Genomic DNA, 22,035 nt, shown 5'->3' with positions numbered 1-22,035 from the left:
GGTTCATCCCCTCCGAGACCCTCAGTGCCTACCTACCTACATACGGATGGGGCGGTCCCGGGGATGCCAGCTGCTTTTAAGGGTTGGGCATCTTTGAAGGCACCTGCACCTCCTCTTCCTCGCTGGCTCCTGATGGATCAACCTCCCGTGGCTGAGCCTGCAAAGCCAGCGAGGGAGCAGCTCACCTCGGATGCCAGAGGAGTGAACGGGACGAAATCCCCTCCCGGGGCGAAGGTGCTGGCGCGCTGCTTTCTAGAAAAGCCATCCCAAATAAAAGCAAGACATAGAAAACATTAGATTGTCAATGAGGCTTTGAAACAAATTCAAGTTTATCCTTAATTTTTCTCATGTGTGTGTGTGTGTGTGTGTGTGTGTGTGACTTCATACAAACAGACAAGAAAGACGTGGTGAACTTCAAGCTCCGGATCGGCATGTGGTCAGTTAGTGTCCGCAGAAGCACCATCGGATACGGAAGAGTTTAGCACCAGAGAGTTTGGAGGACCTAACTGAGAACATGCGTCCTTTGGAAAAACGTGGGGGCGGGTTGGGAATGGGCAGTGGGGAGACATGGAACAGTCCATTAGAAACAATACAAGGCAATTCATGAGTTTTCATACAGTACAATACAGTCACTGATCAATTAACCCTTTCAGTACAGTACATGACAAGTAACACTTTGCACCCTGTTAACACTAGGAAAGGAGGGGTTTGGGCTGGAGGGGGGTGGCCTGGTGGGTTATCCCTTCTACCTTTGAATTTCAGGGACTGTGTCTGTCCCGCCTCAGCTCGGACAGCCTGGCCCCAGCCTGGCTCCCGGAGGGATGCACTGGTGGAATGTGATGCCACCAGTCCATCCACCCACAGCGAGGTCTGCACCCAAACCAGAGCATCCCAGAATCCCAGGATGGTTTGCGCTGGAAGGGACCTTAAAGATCGCCTAGTTCCAACCCCCCCCTGCCACAGGCAGGGATGCCTTTCACCAGACCAAGCTGCAGAATGGTCCTGGTTTGGCCATGGAAGTGGAGAACCACCACCCCTCTGCCTCGTGCCAGCCACTGAACCGATGAGAAAACCTCCAAGTGAAGTTCCACCCGGCCGGTTCTGGTGCCGAAACACACAGAGAGGGTTCAGGGGCTGAGCTCAGACAGCCCCGAGCCAAACCCGCTTCTTCCCTCGGGCGTAGTGAGAACAGGGTCCATTGGAAAAGTGCTAAATTACAGTACATTGGCATTTCCATATGTCAACTACTGAACAGCAAAACAGATTGTTTGAAAACAGAATCAGTATCGTACAGTAAGTTCACACTTAATTCTTCACCGTTTCTACACTTGTAACACATGCATTTTATTTCCATTAGTTTAATGCCAGTAGGACCAACATCCTCCAGAACAATGATCTAACATTAAACAAAACTTCCTAAGGAAAATATTAAGCATCACATAAAGTTCCAGGAAAAACCTGTTAATTAGCATCACAAGGTACTCAGATTTACATTTAGGAGTTTTCATGCCATGACTTTTAAAACACCTTTTGGTTAATATCCTTGGGGGGGGTGGGGGAAAACAAACCCAAATAAAATAACCAAACCAACAGCAACGACAAAAAAAAAAAGGAATGTTTTGGGAAATAATATATTTCTCTATCTGTATACACACCCAGGGAGACATGCACGTACACGTGGGCTGGTGCATGGGTGTGTGCACAAAATATTTTGATAAACTTGACTCATTTCAAGGGCATTTTCATGGGTCCAAAAAGAACTTTCAAGGAAACAAACTCTAAACTACCAAAGCAAATTAAGAAGTCTCTCTTGGAGGAACAGAAAAAGTCAGTAAAACATCGCCTGTGTGCTGTCCCAATGCGCTTCCCACGAGCTATCTGAAAACCCAAACAGTTAAAAATCCCTACAAGAGCTGTTTTGTTTTTTTTTCCCACCTAAAAGGCCCTTCCAAAGCAAGAGGTGCTGTGCTAGGATTTGCATTCAGGCCTCAGGTGTCCTATGCTTAATTCTACCTTCCCAAAGGATGAGATGCCAACTCCAAGGGGCAAAAAACTACACCTGAGAGGGAAAATAAAGACAAAAAGACCTGTTTCACATTCCCCTGTCTCCCAAGCTTAATTTTCAAGGACTCAAGGAGACTGGTGGGCTCGCTGAGGGGTGAATTTTCCAAAGGGTTTGCCTATATCCTCGTGACAGCGAGTGGTTGTGGGCTCTGAGTCACTGAGGTACTTTTGGAAGAGGTTGTCCCCTCAGCTCTCTAATTTTGGGGGCTCAGATAGAGCAGCAGCATTGCCTGCTGCTATTTCTTTAAAGCTACGTTTGCAGGGATAATTTGGCTGGAGGGAGAAAGAAAAAAACCACCAAAATCTGGATTCCATTTTTAAGTCCAGTGACAGAGGATGCAAGAGCATAATACTTGGGGTTGCTCAAGATTTGTGGTTTTAAACCATCATCAGTTCCCTCTGAATATCCAGCCCCCTGAAGGTGCATTGAAAAAGGAACCCAAGAAAACCAGCCACTAAAACTGGAGTTGTTTAGGAAAAATCCTTCATCTGCTGCAACAAGGAAACCCAACACACCTATTTCTTTTTGTTGCTGAAGGTTATTTCCATCATGGCCCTTTGCTAGCAGTGAAGGAGAAGACCTAATTCCCTTCTCTCCATTCAAACGGATCCTTGCTGTAAAGGTGGGGTTTGTCCATTAGGTTTCACTAGGGAGAAACTCCCATCAAGGAGGATTGCCAGAGAAGGATTTGGATTGACTATGGGCTCGTCAAGGAGGATGAGCAGCAAGTCCCAAGTGTGGATACCCTGGTGTGGGGGAGATGTAGCACTCCCACACCCACCGTGATTTATTTGCTGCTGTGAAAACCCACGAGGGCTTTTAAAGAAGCAAAACACCCCCAGCTGGTTGAGAGTGGATAGTTTGGGGCATCAAAATTCGGATTATTCAGCATCCCAGGGATCACCACCCCATTTCAAATCCTAGAGATTTCTGACTACGTTTGCTACAAACTCCACCCTACTGATTTGCTGGCAAGGGAGCTCCGATCCCCAGCCTTCCTTACGGAAATATCACAGGAATTTAACGGGAATAGCGATGCACATCCGAACTGCCTCTGAACACGAGAGCCGGTTAACTCCCTAACAACAGCAAACCCCAGGGTTATTATGCTCCATCTTCTAAATCATCTCTCAGTCTTTTTTTTTACTTAAAAATACCTTTTTGCAGTTGAAAACAACGACCAATTCCAACGGCACTTCCAGTGCAGGCACAATGATGGCTTTTATTGCAATGGCTTGAGCGCAGTCTTTATACTGTTACCAGAGTCTCAGACTGGTTTGAACTGGGCTGTCCCACGGGCTCACCGGGGTCTCGTACCGAACACAAGAGCGTCCGCCCTACGCCTCTCGCTCCGCTCAATTCCAATCCCATCCCGATCCCTTCTGAGACTTCTCCTGTATCTTTGGTGTTTTTAAAAAGCCACGCGCTCGGGTCTCCTCGGAGGACCTCGAAGTTTAGAGCAACCACGTCTGCCTGGACGTCAGTGACACAGGTGTCTGTTCTGCTGTGTAAAATAAGCTTGGATGGGTTAAATTCCCTACTGTAAAGTCGCTAACGGATACGTAATGGAAGTCAGGCACCGGACAGCGGTCCAACACACCTCAAAATTATCTTCTGATGGCCCCTACACATAATTAACACTGCGCCTAAGGGGGAAAAGAGGTGGGGAAAAGAAAGGAGTTCAGAACTCAGTGCTAACAGTACGTACAAAAGTGCAGTGCTCAATATAGTCCGAAGCAAAGTGACTACTAGTACTTAAAGTGCTAGTTCCGACGTCGGTTTGGTTCAGTGTCCGAAACACGGGGGGAACACGGAGAGGGGGGAAATACCCGGGGAGGGGGGGGGGGGGGGGAAATTAAAACCAGACAGCACTGCAACTGCACATGCCACACCAAAAGTGCTTCAAATCACACCATCGCGGAGGGATGCGTAACGCCACGGCTCAGCTTGTGAACACACACGAGCAAACGACTGACACCTTTTAGGTTACTATAAAGAACAGCTCCATTAACTCCACCACTATACAAACCCATTCGGAAAGCAAGTGGCCACAGCGCACGGAAAACAGAAAAAAAACAGACCCCACTCCAAAACCACGAGCCTTTTGGAACACTTACGAGTCTTTGCAACTAGGATACTCAAAAGTCTAGCAAAAGCAGCCCTGCCCAGTGTCTGCAACAAGCTTCGCCGACGCTTATCATGCACGTTTTACAGAGGAGCCGCGCGGCAGACTGCCTCCTTTTACACCTATCTTACAGGTTAGCCTATTTTACCTATTTATCTGTGGCTTGCTTCGTTAATTGTAGCTTTCTGACTATGCTTTAAGCTGGCTTTTTTTCTCATAACCACCCTACCGGTCGAAGGACAATGAATGCAAGAACAAGACGACGAAGGCGGTCTGGGAAACACTGACGTTACCAACGGCCCGGCTTCATTATCATGAAGGAAAACGCTCCAGAGAAGGACTTTGGATCAGCACGCTCCCGGAAAGAGGCTGGAAAAGGAGGATTCATCCCAATGGATGACAGACACTTCTCCTTTCTCTCTTTAAACACACACTTCCCTTGCCCCTTCCAGCTGCTGGCACCTGCTTTTTTGTGAGCCACAAATCCAATCCTACCTTTACGCTCATGCTGGAAAAGCATCAGCTCTGCTTGCTGGAAACAGGAGGCAGGAAATCTCCTTGCTAAGGACTGTGCTGGTCCCAGTCCTTACCCTGGGCTGGAAGCAGCTCCTTGCAAGTTGGGACATGCTCCAGCAGTGCCCTCCCATCCCCTTACTTGGGGAGCTCAGCGCTTGCGAAAACAGAGTGTTTTCTCCCAAAAGTGCCACATGGAAAGGGGGAAACCAGATCTTCAGTTCTCACTACATTCCAGCAGGCACCTCAAAAAAATGGTCACAGCGTAGCAAAGTGGCTCCCCAGGCCCCACACGCGCTGCTGCCAAATCTCCAAGGGGTTGTACAAGGCAACATCTGGCTGTGCAACATCTGGTGCATCTGAGGCAGGTATTGGATCATTTTTATGGAGAAAGCTCTTTTTAAGTCAAATATATCGACTTGCTGGAGCTGGCAGGATATGTTGGGGATGCTGCAGGTACAGCTGCATATGTGCTCCTCATCAGAGACCAAGCACTAGGGAGATGGTTTTCCAGAAGCAGGGAACCTTAAAAGAGAGCTACAAAGTCAGGTCACTTATTTCCACTACTGCCAGAAAGAGCTGGATTTAAACAAGCAAAAAGCAGGGTCTTGCATACAGGGGATATGGAAGTAACTCCAACTTTGCAGGCATACAAGTGGAAAGAAAGCAGCCTGGAAAAGGCATGGGAGCTGGAGAAGTGCAGTGTGAGATTGGCAGTGCCCCACAGTGAGGAGGGCAGCGAGGTGTGCAGTGGGGAAACACGACCATCTCAGCCCACCATCCAGATAAGAAACTGCTGGAATGATGTATCCAGTCTTGTTGCCAAAGCAGCAAGGTCTGGGGAACGCACACAAGAGCGTGGATGTGCCCATGATCCCGCCAGACATTTCACCATTTGCCATACGCAGGCACTGCGATAACATTTGGTTTAAGTACCGCTGACCTCAACGCTGAGACCAAACCCAAACACTGTACGCATGGACAATCACCAGCCTGGAAACTCCCGTGCCAAAATCACTCCTTTTCCAGGTCTTTTTATAACATGTTCTTTCCTGTCTTCCGATTGAAAGGATTTTTGGCAGATGATTTGGAAGTGGCTAATAAATCTAACGCTAGGACACCGCGTCCAATTGCTCGGTAATTTCCTGCGCTGCTCTCACAAGGAAGTTTGCACGCTTTTGCTGCTTCACTTTCTCCTATGGACACACCAGTGGCCATGTCTGACACTCCTTACAGTTCTGCCTCTGCCTGGAGTGACTACCCTTTTAAATTTTTAAGAAGAAAAGCTATTACAGTTTTTCAGGAGAAAAAGCTGCCTGCTTGCCCGTGACCTCACCTCCAACCCCAGCTCTGGAATTTAAAGGCATTTGCAAAATCCCACTTCGGATTTTCGTCTAAATATCCTTGGCAACTTTTCCACCCTCCAACAAACAACTCATCTGAAAGTTTATTAGGAGCAATGATTTATTTCTGGAGGCGGAGGCTTTTGCTGCGTCGAAGCCTGCAGATACCCCTGCGCTGATTTTCAGCAGCGAATGAAGTGATTCCCAGGCACAGCCCATTCCCGAAGAAAACGCCATCCCGGATCGCTCCGTACCAGAGGAACTACAGGGCGAACTGGAGACGCAGGGCCATTTTTAATTCTATGCTAATTATCACAATAAAAACCAGATCCTGCAGCGGAAGGCCGATTCCAGGAAGAAACAATCATCCATCTTTTGTAGCTGGAGCCGTGCTGCTCGAGAAGAAGCTTATTTACAAAATGGCAATCTCCAGAAAAAGGCTGTTATCGCTGCCTGACGAAGCCATATATTCTGATACCTTCCGGGGGGGGGGGACACACTCTGCCTGGGAAATTCTGCTCTGAATCCAAATGCTATAAACCTCAAATATGGAAAAACCACATCCTGTCCAAGAGAAACCAGCTGTGGGGCTGATGCAACCCACCGTACCACAGAAATGATGCTTGGACACCCCTGCTTGGAAAACCCTGCTTTTGGTTTAGAGCAGGAAAATCGTACGACCTCTCAAGTACTTATATGTGAAAAGATGCTGTTAATGAAAGCATCAGTGGTGTGTAAACAAAAATGAAATTCCTAGAGCAGAATTTCTGCATTTTGCGTGGTTATTAAATGTGGGCGAGGAGCATCTTTTTTCCCCTCCATCGTGCAGGATGACATGAAAATGCCCTTTTTCAACACCAAAAAACCAAATATGAACCTGCCGAGTTGTTGTGAAAGGGGTGAAAAAACCCCAACCAAGTAGCAGGATTGCAATCTGTTCCTGCTCCCCCACGTCCTGCCGTAGTCCCTGAAGAGGCTCTAACAGCAGATTGCACTGCCAGACTATCTCACAGAGATGGGAACCTGCACTTTGGGCCACAGCCAAGCAAGACCCTGAGCGCCTTTTTCCTTGACTGCCAAGATACAGTCTTCCTCAAAGAGCTGCTTCCACCTGGGAATGCCAACACCGCCAGCTTGCTACCCACCGAAAGGGCTCTGCTCCGCGTTCTCCATCTCTCCTGGCTGGGTATCCACACGCATCCAAGATGCCCGTGTCCAGCATTACCAGGCAGGTTCGTGGGGAGCAGCAGAACAGCTCCAACACATCGCCCTGCTGTAATGACGGAGCCTGAAGACGGGAACATTGGACCACAGGGACGGCATGTTGAAAGCAAAACATTTTATTACCATCGGTTAAGCTTCATAATGCACACTTATGAGTAAGAGAGAGGTTATAGGGAGATCACTTTGCTCCCTACCAACTGCAGCTTCTGGGATTAAATGCAGCAGCTGTTGAGCGGAGCGTAACGGGACCAGTGCAAAGAAAAGGAGAATAAAATACATTTGAAACGGCGGGGGGTAGCTTGGCAGAAAACAGGCCCCTGACTTGAAATTCAACGAGAAGGTTCTTTTTTTTTTTTTTTCCAGCTGTACCAAAAGCCACAGCATCCCAGACAACAGCTGGCAACCAAGCACTGCTCTGAAAAACCAACTCAACACCCGCCTCAGCGTCTCCCACCTGGTACGGGCGCCGTGGCTCCGACACAACACAGGAACATCGGAGGGGAGTGCTTTTCCTTGGGGGGCACAACACCTCTACAGCCAACGGATCGAGCCCAGGTGCAAAGCAGGATGCTGCAAAAACAGGAGCTCCTGTCTAATCACACCCACACGGGTGTCTACGGGAAATTTTGGTGGCCATGAAGGCAGAAAGGTGGATGACAACCAGGATCTATCCCGGATTCAGGGACAGTGCAAGGCTCACCTGGGCTTGACTCACATGTGTGATTTTTTGGTTTGTTTTCTGTCTGTTTCCATGCAATGTTTTTGACAGTAAATGCCAGCCTGAGATGGTTTCTAAAGAACACAAGTTTCTTTCAGCAGAAATTGCCCCTTCAATCTAAGATCAAAAATCCAGTTATCTTTCCTAGAGGTCAGAGGCCATAAAAAAGCTATTTTGGACCATCCACTAAAGAGTCACTTATACGGTTTAACAGCACCAGCTTTTTTAGCCCAAATCAGTTTACCTTCCAGCCAATCTTCCACAAGCAGCTTCAAATTGCATCAAACCCTATCCAGAGGAATGCTCTGATCTCCCCTTTCCCAGTATTACAGCTCTCATTTCACAATAGTTTCTGCATTCAAACAAAATTCAAAGGAGAAAATGCCTTCACTAGTGAAAGAGGACTCCAGCTACTGCTAGCACAGAACTACCAATTTTTCTTCTTCTAGCAAACAAACCACTTGGCTAGAAAGATGGGAAGCTCCTGGAAGACTGAAAGCCTGGAGGAGGCTGGTGTTTAGGCTGAGACAAGTGAAAACTCCCCATGACTTGGCCTCTTGCTTGTTCTGTTTTGCACAGAATCTTCAGCCTCACCGAGGGGAAGAGACCGGTATGGGTTCTGAGAGAGCACCTCAAGGGTTTATTGCAACAGCTCAGGGGCTGCAGTGTGGAGAAGGAGGATGAACTTCCCTCCGTGGGAAGCCTGAGAAGGGAGCTTTGGGGAGGTTATCCCAACTGTAGAGGGTGTCTCCTAAGAGCAGGAAAGAGGTGAGAAAAGCAACAGGTTAAACTGCAGTTTGGTGCTGCAGAGAGGAGCAAATGGGCACCACCTCTGCCTCACGCTCTGGATTGGGGGTTTTCTTGCAGTTTCACACATACCAGCACAAAGCACGCACTGCCAAACAGACAATTTTAAGCTGTTCTTAAAAGAAAAGTCTCTGTAATATGCCTTCACCAAGGTAACCCACAGTTAAAAGCTGGCAGCATCCGTGAAAATGTTCCAGCACCTCCTTCTTCTTTTTTTTTAATTATTTTTTTAATAAGACAGCTAGAAGGAACTTATCGCTTGTTACCTCAAAGGGTTACCCCTGGCAGCACTGAGGGATGGCTGTGCTGACATAAGCAATAAATGCTGTTATGGATGCAGCAGGATTACGTGCAGACTGTGTGCTGGCACACGCCGATCCCCGGACAGACATGTCCATATGCTCTCCAGAGCGGATGCACCAGGCAAGAGCTAAAAGTCCCATGAGGCAGAAAAGGAAGGATGAAATAGCTGGGCTGCTGCAGAATCCAGGATAAAGCTGTGGATTCCTTCCCTTTGAGTTGTACCGTGACACACGATACCTGTGGGTGAAGGTCCCTTGCCTGGCTCAGGTCTCTGCTGCCACTTTGACCCAGGTGCCACAGGCAGGCTCTGGTGGTCCCTGGTCTTGGTGGCTCCCACTGCAGCAACCAGAGTCAGTACAGGAGTGTAAGAGAGCAGACAGGAGCTTGGCAGAGGCACAGCTCTTATCTCCACATCTTCATACACACTTTGCTGTGGGCATGCTCATCCCACAGGCCTGAATTTAGCAACCCACATCAAACCCCTGGGTCGATTCCCAAACTGATATGGAAGCACCCTGCTGTTACACACTCCGAGAAAAGTGACTCTAATTGCTCTGCACCCCATTTAAATGCCCCGGGGAGGAGGAAATCCTGGCAACCTTCAGAGAAACAAAATTAAGGTTACATGTAACAAAGGATCCAGGCATGGCATGGAGCCCCGGTGAGGAGGAAGAGCCTCAGCTCAGAGCAACACTTGCAGCAGATGCAGTAAAGCTCATCCCTGGGGAACCTGTCAGACACTGTCTACAAGCGACATGGTGCGTGCTGGCTGCTCAGAGGAAGCAGCACATGATCAAATCTGCCCCAGGTAACTGGTTCCCTACTCCACATGGGAACCATCACGGAGGGGATGGTTAAACAACTCCCCCTTTGCTGCAGCATTACCCCAAGAACCTGCCCCAGCCTAGAGTTAACATCAGCCAGAGCCCCGCTGTCCTTGCAAGGGCTGCAGAAGCAGGTGAGAGCTGCAGAACAGCATCCCTGGAATGGTTAAGGCCAAATCATACCAAAACAGACACAGAGGAAAAGAACTGCCTGGGAAAAATATAACCAGCTCCACATCTTTTTGTCCTACATCGGCTGCAGTAGTTGGAAAACACATGGGGAGGGAGGGAACCGAGGCACATTTGGGTTTTGCACAACGTTTCCAGAGTAAGGCTTAATAAAAGGTGCTGAACTTCTAAGGAGAAAAACAAATTTAGGGCTCTTAAGCCAGGTCACCCACAAGACATGAATAGGACTGATAAATACTCTTAGTGGTCCAAATGGGAAGAAGAAAAGCACAACCAGGACTGGGCCCTGCCAGCAAAGTGAGAGGAAAATGTCCCTATGCACTGAGCCATATAAATACCTACAGGGGTTTCTGCTTTGGTGACCTTGATCTTTTGCAACCAGATGGAGCAAGAAATAAAATGCCACTTTAAAGGATACGCTCTGAGGTAAGATGCACAGAGGTTTGGTTCACCTTGTGAAACACCGTGCCTATTCTCAGCTTCCAAGTAAAACATTTGAGCCAAAAAACTCTTTCCCTAATTTTACCAGGATGGGGGTATTATTAAAAATGCTTAAATTAAAAAACTTCATCGCTTACTACAGCGGTGTGCACAGTAACTGAGTTGTTGGACCTAGGATAAGTCCCACTGCCAAGAACTGAGAATCAAATCCTTGCCCTCTGCTCTTGGCTGTCAGTGGCCTCTGCTCATCCCTGCTGAGACATCCACCTGGGAAAAACTCTTTTAAAAGTGCCACCAGCACAATGCTCCACTTCCCAAACACTTTGCTGTGCTCACTGGAGTCTCAGCAAAGAGACTGTCCTTGGAGGCAGCTCAGTTCCCTCACAAATATCTGTTCTAAGCAGCACTATGGAGATCTTGGGAGTGTTCAAACATCTGGAAGGAAAGAAAAAGCAGCTATCGTGGAGGCAACCCAAACAGAAATACATCTGTTGGCTGCACACTGAGTTTCATTTACCCCAGAGCACTGCTCCATCACCTCTCTGCCTGCACATAAGGTCTCTGGCCTTAGATTCCCCCTGCCAGCTTCCCAGAGGAGAGACTCTCTTTTTAATATCGGGTACTTCCCAACCAGGCAGCAGCACAGGAAACTCCTCCATGCTCCAAGCAAAAACGACAATTTGCAAAGCAGCAACAGGTCCAAGGGGGAACTTGAAGAGAAAAAACAGCTCCTGTTCAACACCAGTTGCCGAGGGAAGCGGTGGGAGCCATGCCAAAGCCAGGCTTTGCTCCCTGTGAGCCCTCTGGTTTGCTCTCATGCTGTGAAGCTGCTGGGGTGTGCTGCTGCCAGCACACAGCGTGCTCCAGCTCACCCTTTACACTGCTAACATGGAACAGCAGGGATAATTAATTTATGTTAAAAATACCAGGGCTGAATTGGCGCATTCAGTCTTTTCCCCAGGAAGAGGAGGGAAGGAGTAGCTGCTTGACAGATGTTGGTCATATGCTTAAATGCCCTTCTGGAAGGCACTGGGATATACGTGTAGAGGGGAGACAGAGTGGAGTGAGAACCTGGAGGAAATTCTCTCTAGTTAGACCTACACAAAACTCTCAGATCTCCTTGCAATGAAAATGCTAGTAAGGAGAAGTTCATGCAAATACTTCTATGACTATTCATATGATAAGAACACACAATCCTTGGAGAGTTAGGAACACAAGGGAAAACCTGTATTTCCAAACATGTTGGCACAGGGAGCTTATATTGCTGCTTGATGCTTTCCTTCCATTTGTGTTTAAACGGACTCATCAGAAAGCAACAAGTACATGATGAGGGCTAAAAATTACCCTTGGTGGAAGGCTTTGTATTTCCTTAGGAAAGGGTGCAGAAGAGACCTGACAACAGCCTTTAATTATATATAAAAGCTGCAGCAGGGAAGAAAATAAACTGTTTCCATATCTCCTCCGGAGAGCACGGCCTGTAAGGCAAAAAGCGACAGAATTAAATGGAAGGAAGGGACACACAGGCTGGACAGCATGAGAAGTATCTGAGAAGAAGCAGGGGGAAACAGCTTGGGGAGGGAGGCTGGGAATATCCACCGTGGGAGATCTGAAAGAGCAGATTTTTGCCAGGTTGTTCAACTTGGGAAAAATAAGAATGCTTTTTGCTGTGTGGGCCCTGAAGTGGACCGTTAGAGGCACCCTTGCAAATTTAAGTTTGGAGTCAGGTATGTTCCAAATCTTCCAAACACTCCATTTCACAAGAAATTTCTCCCTTTTCTGCTCTTGGTGATCATCAGTATTGGTCAGCATCAGATCACCACAAAAACTCTGACGCCAAACAAACTCCTCTTTCTCACACCCCTTTGAGGTAGGGAGGTATCATTCACCCCATTTTAGCGGTGGGGAACATAGGCACAGGCAGGATAAAGCCAAAGTGATCCTGTCTCCATTATCAGGAGGCCCAGCTTGAGACACTGACAGCTTTTCCAGAGCCCTCACAATTATTCCAGCACTTCACTGTTTCAAAGCACAGCTTTCAACAGCTGTTAACACCGAGCGGTGCTCAGGTAAACAAAGGCAATACAAGTGGTGATCATCTGCGGAGTCTTGTTAGAAATGACACAACCCTTCTGCAAAGACAGGCTCACAGAAATTGCTCCTTGAAAGCTGCTTTCTTTCCCTCTGATCCCCTCCAGCCTTCACCAACACCTTTCCTTTGCAATGGAAAAGAGCAGCTGCCCCATCGATAACACAACACTCCATCACTCAGCTGGCTCCCGGAGCAAGGCTCCAGTGAAAAGCACACAAAAGTATCCATAAATTGGGATGGCATGAGCAAACCTTAAGAGGTCACCAACACTTGTGTGCTCCCCTAAGCCTCTGCAGGTATTCCTGGGCAAGCCTCCCAGCTCGGTAAGAGCCAAGCTACTCGAGTCTTAAAAAGCAAGCTGGAAAAGCAGACACTCCATCCATCAGACACACTTAGCCCCGATGGGTTTGTTGGCAAGATTAGACACTTGCAGAGCATGGTACTGTTCCCAAAGAGGAAGGAGAACTGGCCCAAGAGAACCACCCTGGTCCCCGAGTGGAGCATCCAGGCTCTCTGCCTCCTTCCCCAGCTCCACGGAACTCCAGCGCTGACGGTGCCGCCTGTTCCTCCTACTACAGATAAAACTCGTCATGCTCTGTGATTCCCTGGAGCACGGATCTTGTCCTCACTTCCTTCCACCCCCTCCTGCCTTTTCGTTCCTCTACCTCGGTGGGAAGCTCTTACTCCCCCTCTCCCTCAGCATTGTGCCAACAACATGTGCTCCGAACAAGGACCAGATGGGAATACTTGTAAGAGCCTGGGGTTAACCCGTGTCTTTTATCCCACATACTCTCTGCTGTTTTGAAATGCAGATTCTATTGCACACGATTTGCAGCGTAAAGATTTAAGGGTAGTAGTAGATTATGCTGCTATTGCTTGGGAAATCCACCTCCCTGCTCCTATTGCACGTTGAACGTCCCCGACACGGGAAACGGCAAAGACGACGGATAACATTTTAACGTCTCAAAAGGAAGGACCTCCTGGAAACAGGGGAAACATGACTATGCATATATATGTATATAATATTCCTCTCTCCCTTGCCTCCCACATGTGAACTCAGAGGTGTCCTGTCAGTGCAGCGCTGAGTGGGGCCGGGCACAGAGCCTCCTGGCTTCAGCCGGCTGCCAGCACCCAGCACCGAGGGTGATCTTTGCCTCCAATTAATCTCCGCGCGGCAAACGATCAGCGACGAAGGAACAGACGCAAACTTCTGCCTTCAGGATGGATTTCCTGTGCCTCAGAAATCCATCTGACTGCCTGCATGGCCAAGGCAGGAGCCATTATCTCACCCCAGTTGAATACTAGCATGTAGGATGGGTCTGGAACACCTAAAAGATGGAATATGCCTTTTCTAATTTACGGTGGCTACTCTGTACAGAGTTAGCAATTTCCCACGTGCCACTCCAAGCGTTTTGAGGTAGCCTAGCAATTAAGAAGATGAATTAGCGAGTCGTTAATGATGGTTTTACTGGGGTGGCAGCCAGGCCCCTCGAGGCTAGGCCAGTATGAGCACGACCACACTCAACACGAGAACACCAGCAGGTACCTACACCTTTCTAGAAGATCATGTACGCGAGAGAGCCCTGGGGCTGCAGGTTCAGGTTCCGCGCGATGCCTCCCTCGGCATGTGGAAGGAACGATCTAATTACATCCATCACAGAAATGCCAAAACGACATCCGGCTTATAAAACCTCAATTTATGCCCTGACATTTCAGGAAAACCAATTTTCAATCCGTGTCATCTATCAGGAGTTCTTGGTATTTTATTTCACCTCGATGCTTTAGAATACCGTTGCCTTTATGGAGGTGCAGGTGGGGAACTGAACATGGGCGGACAAAATATTAGGAAGAAAAAATGGAGTCAGCCCATCTGCAGATTTGGGAGAAACAGAGCAGCAGAAGATCTGGTTTTAGCTTCTTCCAAATCACCCAAGTCCAGAAGCACCTTGTCCCCTAGCCGGGGGCCTTTTTCCTGTGGTCATGACAGAATTCAGCCATTTTTAGGCAAGACTGGATCACCCCAAACCAACACATTTTGGTAAAGGCTCTGAGGTAACAGCCTCGGTATAGCTTATGGTGTAGCCTTTAATTCCACTCTCACTTGAATAAACTCTTCATTTCAAGCACAACCTTTACTTGAAAGGAATGGAGGGGTAGGAGGGGAAAGGTGAATTTTAAACAGCACAACACGTTAAGTAATTGAAAATAAAGGGCAATTTAATTTTGGAGGAAGCAGCATAGAAAATTAAACAGAAGGTCTAATTCTCTTTAGGAACTCTTTCATAAACTGTATATATCTACTGTATGTACAGCAAAAGAGGGAATGCCATGGAATTGAAATCACTTATTAAGTAATTTTTGACCTGGTGCAAAATCTGCCCAATAAAAATACACAACAATAAACCTTTTTCTGCTATAAAAATTACTAGGATTGGATAACAGGACTGCAAGTCACGCAAGCACTAGGCTTCCTAACCACCACCAACTCCCTTCCCTGGGAGTTTAGGGCACTGCAATAGGCCACAGGGAAAAAAAAATGATGCAATTACCAGACTATGACATCTGTAGCTGAAAAAACAAATGTGCTGACATTGATTTTGGTAATTGCTTGGGGGTTTTTTTGTATAAAGGATGGGATTTTAATACTTCTGCTCGGGATTTTATGAACGTGGCAGTACAGATCTGCAGAACCAGGGCTTGTAAAATGGCATGGAAACACAATGTGGCCAGGAGTACCTGCAGCTGCCTCTTCCGCACAGCTCTCACCTCGCCTCAACGACGCCTCCAAGGAAGAGTTTTGCCTCCTTTTGACTGTGTTTTCCCTTTCAGCCTTGCTGAAAACCTAAGGGATGCTCACGAGGGCCACGACCAAGAGCTCCCAGCCTGCTCTGGGTGAACCAACACGTTTCTCCAGACCGGTGGCGGGAGCAGACGTCCCCTCCTCAGACTGCGCGCTTCAGATAAATAAGATTATTTCGCTACGAGCTACTACAGGCTACAATATAGTCACATAAATATAGTAATGCCTATATGTGAATATGGATTGGTATATATTGGATACAGATAAGAAACACTTACGACGACGAGTAGATACCAATAACCGCTGCAGCTTCTCGCTGGGTAAAGTCCATCGTCCAGGCTCCACGCCAGGAGCCCCTGAGGCTGGGGTCTGCCATCCCCTCGGAGCGCCCGGCGGGCCGCCCTCACCACACCAGTGCAAAACGCTTCCCAACCCTTCCACAGCTCTGTACTTTCCCAAGGAAGCCGGATCGATGGGCCGGACTCAACACAACATCCCCCCCCCCAGCTGAAAGGCGAGGGAAAGTCCCCACAGCCCCTTCCACCTGGGATAAGCTTTTTAGGGACTGCCCCACCTTCTGCGCCAGCAGCGGGGAAAGCCAAGAATGAGGGAGATGCTGGACTTGGCTTTGTCAAGACTACACGTGAAAAGCCCGGTTTTAAGCCTCGACAGCAACACAGGGGGCCCGATCTGCAGAAGGGGCGAGGAGCCCACCACGACGGCAGAGCTGAGGACGCTCAGCAGCTCTGCACATTGCAACTCAAAAAACCAAATCATCCCACCCGGGGTGGCTTGAGAGGATCCTCAATACAGCGCCTGTCCTCCTCTAACATACGAGGGGAGCTGGACCGAGCAGGTGCAACAGGTCTCTAACAGACACATGCATGCAGGAGACAGCTTCTCTCAGCATTAGACTATGTTATCAAAGCATCCCCTTACCAGAGCGGGAGCAGAAATGTGCTCCTAATATTATTTACACAATATAAAGTGCATTAGGATTTAATCATTCAACTGACAGACTTTCTGCCGGGACCATACAATTTTGAAACAGAGGTGAGGGCTTGAGTAGGAAATTCTCTCATGAGAAAAAGAGGTTCAGACCGGTGCTCTTCACCCTGTCCTCCTATAAGGATTGTTTTTGGCCGTTCTTTCTAGTGCAAATAAGCTTGTGTTTTTCTCAAGTTTAAGGGACATGGCAGTTTCGGGGTGTTGGGAACAAACATTTAAAACGCATCAGGGATCTGGTGCTCCCGAGCACCTCGCTGGGCCCTCCTGCACACCAGCAGCCCATGCTGCCACCGCGCTCGGAAGCCGGAGACGCGCTGCCAAAAACACAAAGGAACCCGTTTCCGAATCTCACCGTTCAAGACTTGCATTGCTGCACTTGCAGCGCGTCCATATTAACCCTCCCACCCAACAAACACCGGTGCTTCCCATCACGTGGAAACCCATTACTCTCCAACCCAACACCTGCAAACACCAGTTCTTTCCGTCGCGGTGGAAACCCGTAGCTACTGGTCTGCCCAGGGGTGATCGGCAGTGAACGTCAAGATCCCGATCCAGGTTTGGATACTAAGGTGCACCCCATGCCAGGGGAGTAAATGCATTAGCGGATCCTACGGGATACCTGCGTGCCAGAACCGAGCCCAGCCCGGCAGCCAGTAGACGTTGGATTCCTGGGTGATATTTATAACAAACTAATGACATCAGAAGGCCAATTAATCAACAAAAGATAAAGGGGTTTTTTTTAAAAAATGGGCAGCTATAAGGAAAGCCATTTTGCATCCTTTTTTCCTTTTAAAACGGTGAAGAAAACATCCCTTTCCAATGACGAGTAATTTCCTCACCAACACTACAGGAACACAGGGGAAGGCATGATCACTTACAACACACGTGGTCACTCGGTCACTAATTCCAACGCAGGAGCTTTTACGATCCCTTGAGGCAAAGGTAGGCAGGGATGGGGAGATGTCGAGCCACGTAGAAACGGGAAGGAGAGCGTAAAAAGTTTGTACATTCATAGCTCCGGCTTGTTGGACTAGAAGGGAATTTTTTACCTCAGGCACTGTGACGGGCAGCAGCAGTCAGCGATACGCTAACAACTCATTCACTAAGTTCTGGTTTCACACCAATGACAGGATGTAGAGTTATTTTAATGTTGGGGTTTGTGTTTTTTGTTTGTTTGTTTGTTTGTTTTAATTGACCTGTTAAAACCATTAGGACCAAAGCCATGAGAGCGATGATGAACCAGCACCCCGTACAACCCCTGCTGATTCATCACGGTCCGCGGGCGGTTCAAGTGATGGAGCAAAAACATGTCCTCCAGGTTTGAAAGAGGACCTGAAAGAGCAATCTATGGAGAAAGGGATGGGAGTTTTTGACACTAAGCCAAAGGCTTGGTTGCTGTAACTGCTATATGTGGTTTCAAAGGGGGAATCACCTAAAACAGTGAAATTAACTTTCTTACTTGTCACAACCGTAACATTTTCCTAAAGGTTCTTTGGTGACTTTGGTGCAAGCTTTTATTTTTTTTTTATTTTTTTTTTTTATTTTTTTTTTCCCAAGTTAAAACAGATCAACCAGTTTTAGTACCCAAACTAAAGTCCAGATTATCCTCTTGGTTCCCAGCCCTGCCTCCCCAACCTTTCTCATTATGACGTTAACAGGCAACAGCATTTGGATTGAGTGTGGTCATGCAGGTGGGTCCAGACTCGGAGCGGTGAATGGCCTGGTTGGAAATAAATACGTTTCTCAAAAGATTAAAAAATAAAACATGTAATGGCTGCATGAAAAAATAGCTGGTCCCACGTGCACACTCGGCCACTCTGTAATTAAACGATCCGAATGATTATAAATTTCTCATTAGACATGGAAATGCCTATTTCAAACATGCTTAAAGGTGAGCAGCACGCTACTGGAAGTACCTGGAGCTCAATCAAACTCCCGCTGGTTCCAGGGGAAGGAGCTGGTCACCCAAATGGTGGACAAGCCCCTTAACATTATAAATTATTCACGTTTTAAGAAACAACAAAATCTTTCATCAACCTCCCAGCCGGGTAATTGCACCCATTTTCCCTCCAGGCAGAGAGTCGATATCGTGAGATGCAAAACTTGACGTCACAAAGGCTCCAGCGGGGCGACACCCACACTGGACTGGAACTGCTCAATGGCAGCTCCAGCTCCCAGCGGGTGGGAAAGGGGAGTGATGGCAGGGCATGGATATCACCTCCTAACGACAACACCTGGAAAATCGACAGGACAGAAAACCCGACGTGGCGTCCACCACGGCTTCCGAAACGCGCCATGGGCGATCATGACAGAGATGCCTTTGCCTATGAATGCAATGGTGCACCAAACCCCCCCCCAAGAGGTCTTTCTCACACCCAGGGTGTTTTCCTGGCACAGGTAACATCATGACTGCATTAATCTCACGCTCGGGAGAGAAGCGTTCCCTCCACCTCCCCACACCCGCTCCACAGTCGCCTGCTGGAACCCGTAACACACCTCGTACAAAAATACCTCCTGAAATTTTGGACAAAACGCATTAAAAATAATAATAATAATAATAATAATTAAAAAAAAAATCGGCCAGCCTCACACGGGCAGAACACAGAGATGAGGAGTGGGTTATTATTCATTGCCACTAATTCAGAAGGCTTAGCGCTCGAGCAGAGCTCTGCTATCCCGGGAGACTCAGGTTATCCAGTCAGCACAAAACTACGGAATGAGTAACAAATCTTCTGCCCTTCACCAGCACGTGACCAAGGTCTGACTGGTTATCGAGGTTTTACCCACACAGACTGTTGTTTCTCCCATCCAATAACCAGCAGATGCCAATTTTAAAACCTCTCTCCCCCTCCTCACACAGACCAGCAATTCATGTGGGTTTGATTTTGGCCGTGAATGCCCTACAGAGGCACTGCTCAGCCTTTGGACTGAGTACGGGCAGAAGCCAGTCCAGGAAAACCCGTGATAAGCAGAAAGTGATACGTTTCATCTTAAGGTTTGGGGTGGGGGTACTTTTGTATCATGTTTAAGTGCAACACAAGCCTTATCTAGACTATTTAAAGGTCAGAGTGCCGGATTTTGTTTGTGCTGATACGCGAACTTCCATAGTCTTCAACACTCGAAGCAGCTGACTCATACGGACTCGGGAGGTTGGTCCTTTCCTAAGACATACGGAGATGTTTTGGGTGTAATTTAACGTGATAACCAGACTCCTATAACACTACGTACCGGAGTTGGCAAGAACTCCCAGAAAAGGACTTTACAAAAAACTTGGGGCAACTTGGAATTACTAAAGGTCAGTCCCTCTCACCAATTTCTGCTTGTTTTGTTTCGTTAATTGTCCAATGCACTCTATTCCAGACCCTCTTGCTCTTCACCACTGTCCCCTCTGGCATCCATTCTTTTTTCTTTATGGCTGTTGTAAATTCTCCTCATCTCTTCTTCGTACTTGATAAAATTTTCCCCGAACCGTGTCCACGCTTTGTAGGGAACTGTGATGGTGTTACGGTAGGGCGGCCTCACCTCACTTACCTTCAGGAAAATGCCGTACCTGTTGGATCCCACGTCGAAGTAGAAGCGCTTGTTGTCCACTCGGAAGGAGGTGCCCTCGGGGAGCTCCGGGGGCTCGTCGCCTCCCCCCCGGCGGTCCTCTATGTCCCCCTCGCCATACTCTTCGATCAGCTGGACCAAAGCATCCCTGAACTCGATCATCCCCTGCGCCGGGAGGACGATCGTCTGCTCCTGTCCCAAGCTGTGGCCAAAGTAGCCCATCATGCCAGGTCCCCTGCTCATGGTTTGCCTAATCCGCAAGAAGCGCCCGCGCTGGTTCTCCTTCAGGTCCAGGTAGTACTTCCTGTTGTCCCTCTCGATGTACTCCGTTTTGAGGACGCTGTGAGGGGGCTCTTCGGAGCCCACGGACACGGGGGGCGAGGGCGGTGGGTGCTGCTGCCGCCTCCGGGGATGCTGCTCCTTGTCATTGCTGTGCTCGTGCACCCGGTGGCCGCTCTTCAGGCCCAGGTGGGCGTAGTGCTCGATGAAGTCCCCCAGGCAGTCCTTCAGCTCAGCAGCCACGGACAGGGAGAGGGTCAGCTTGCTTTTCCTGATGTTGTCCTGCCGTCCTCTTCCTATCCAGACCTCGGCGATCTTCAGGAAGCGGCCGCGGGAGCTCTGTTTCACATCCAGGTAAAACCGCTTCTTCTGGATGTCCACCCTCTTGGAGGCCAGCTCCTGGATCTCCATGCAGCTCCCCTGGGAGGAGGCAGGGTAGTGGTACTGCTGCTGGGACTGGGAATAAATGCTCCTGTGCAGGCCAGAGCCTCCCAGGTTCCTTCCTCCTCCTCCTCCTCTCCCTCTTTCCATCTTTACCAATCAGCTGGAAACAATACACAACAGAGACACAAATGACAACCAGGGGCCTGCTTGGCTCCTCGGCAGCGGCTCCGTTCAGCGCTGCTCTCCCTACAAAGGCTCCTGCATCCCTCTCGGCTGCCACAGCACGCAGCATCGCAGCCAAACGATCCCAGACACTCTTCCCCTCCTGTGCTCCGGCTCCAACATCCTCCCCCTGAGCAGGGAGCCCTAATTCCAGTGGCACTCCGGCCCCTGGCAGCCCTCCCTGCCCCGCAGCCCCCCCAGCTCCCCTGTCCTGCCCCTGTGGCACTAGAGACCCTCCAGCTACCCCACGGCGGTGGGTTATGGTGCTCCTGTTTTGGGGGCCACTCACCCCCCTCTGCCTCCTGCTCCCCACTGCAGGATCCATCCCCATGTCACTGCGTTTCCCCTCCATCAACCCCCTCTGCTTTTCCTCCCCAGGGCATTGGGATCCCCCCCAGTACCGCCCTCCTGTCCCCCCCCCTTCCGTACCCCAGAGCCCTCCCGGTGCCCCCCAGTGCTGCATCTCCTGCCCCAGTGCCCTAAAGGCTTCATCTCCATCTCCCCCAGTACTGTCCCACTGCCCCCCGGGACCCCCAGTACTGTCCTCCTGCCCCCCAATGCTCCCAGTACTGCACCCCAGGGCTCCCAGTACTGCCCCCCGGCCCCCTCACAGACCCCCAGTGCCCCCAGTATTGCTTCCCCGTTGCACCCCATCACTGCACCTCCTGCCCCAGAGCTTCAACTCTTGCCCCCCACTGCCCAAAAACTGCCCCGCAGAGCTCCTAGTACTGCCCCCAGTGCCCCAGTCTCGCCTTCCAGTGCCCCAGTCTCGCCTCCCAGCGCTCCCGGTACTGCCCCGAGTGCCTCAGCATCGCCCCCCAGTGCCCCCGGTACTGTCCCCCAGTGCCCCGGTACTGTCCCCCAGTGACCCAGTATCGCCCCCCAGTGCTCCCGGTACTGACTCCCTGTGCTCCCGGTACTGCCCCCAGTGCTCCCGGTACTGCCCCCAGTGCCCCAGTATCGCACCCCCAGCGCCCCCCACCACAGCATCTCCCGCCCCATCACCACCCCCGCGGGCCGTCGGGCTCCCCCGATCCCCGCTCCCCCCGCCGCCCGGTCACTCACCCCGCAGCGCCCATCGCCGCCGCTGCCCTTCAGCCGCCGCCGCCGCCGCCGCCACCGCCCGCAGCCGGCGGCCCCGCCGCCCCCCCC

General features: G+C 49.6%; 1 protein-coding gene across 2 annotated transcripts; it reads right to left on the bottom strand.

Annotated features, from left to right (window-relative positions):
- Positions 1-7,614: 7,614 nt before the first annotated feature.
- On the bottom strand, positions 7,615-21,983 carry PURG (purine rich element binding protein G). 2 transcript variants are annotated; one of them, XM_027669975.1, is made up of 3 exons: positions 21,949-21,983; positions 19,981-20,821; positions 7,615-14,511 (listed from the first exon to the last, which is right to left on the bottom strand). In XM_027669975.1, the coding sequence occupies exons 2-3, from the start codon at positions 20,806-20,808 to the stop codon at positions 14,503-14,505; spliced, it is 837 nt and encodes a 278-aa protein (XP_027525776.1). In that variant the 5' UTR covers positions 20,809-20,821; positions 21,949-21,983; the 3' UTR covers positions 7,615-14,502. The 2 variants fall into 2 exon arrangements, with proteins under 2 accessions (XP_027525776.1, XP_027525775.1); XM_027669974.1 differs by having other exon boundaries at positions 7,615-20,821.
- Positions 21,984-22,035: the final 52 nt, after the last annotated feature.

Source organism: Corapipo altera, unplaced genomic scaffold, assembly GCF_003945725.1.
Source record: "Corapipo altera isolate COAL_440 unplaced genomic scaffold, ASM394572v1 135, whole genome shotgun sequence".
Lineage (NCBI taxonomy): Eukaryota > Metazoa > Chordata > Aves > Passeriformes > Pipridae > Corapipo > Corapipo altera.
This window is presented reverse-complemented; position numbering and strand designations above follow the sequence as displayed.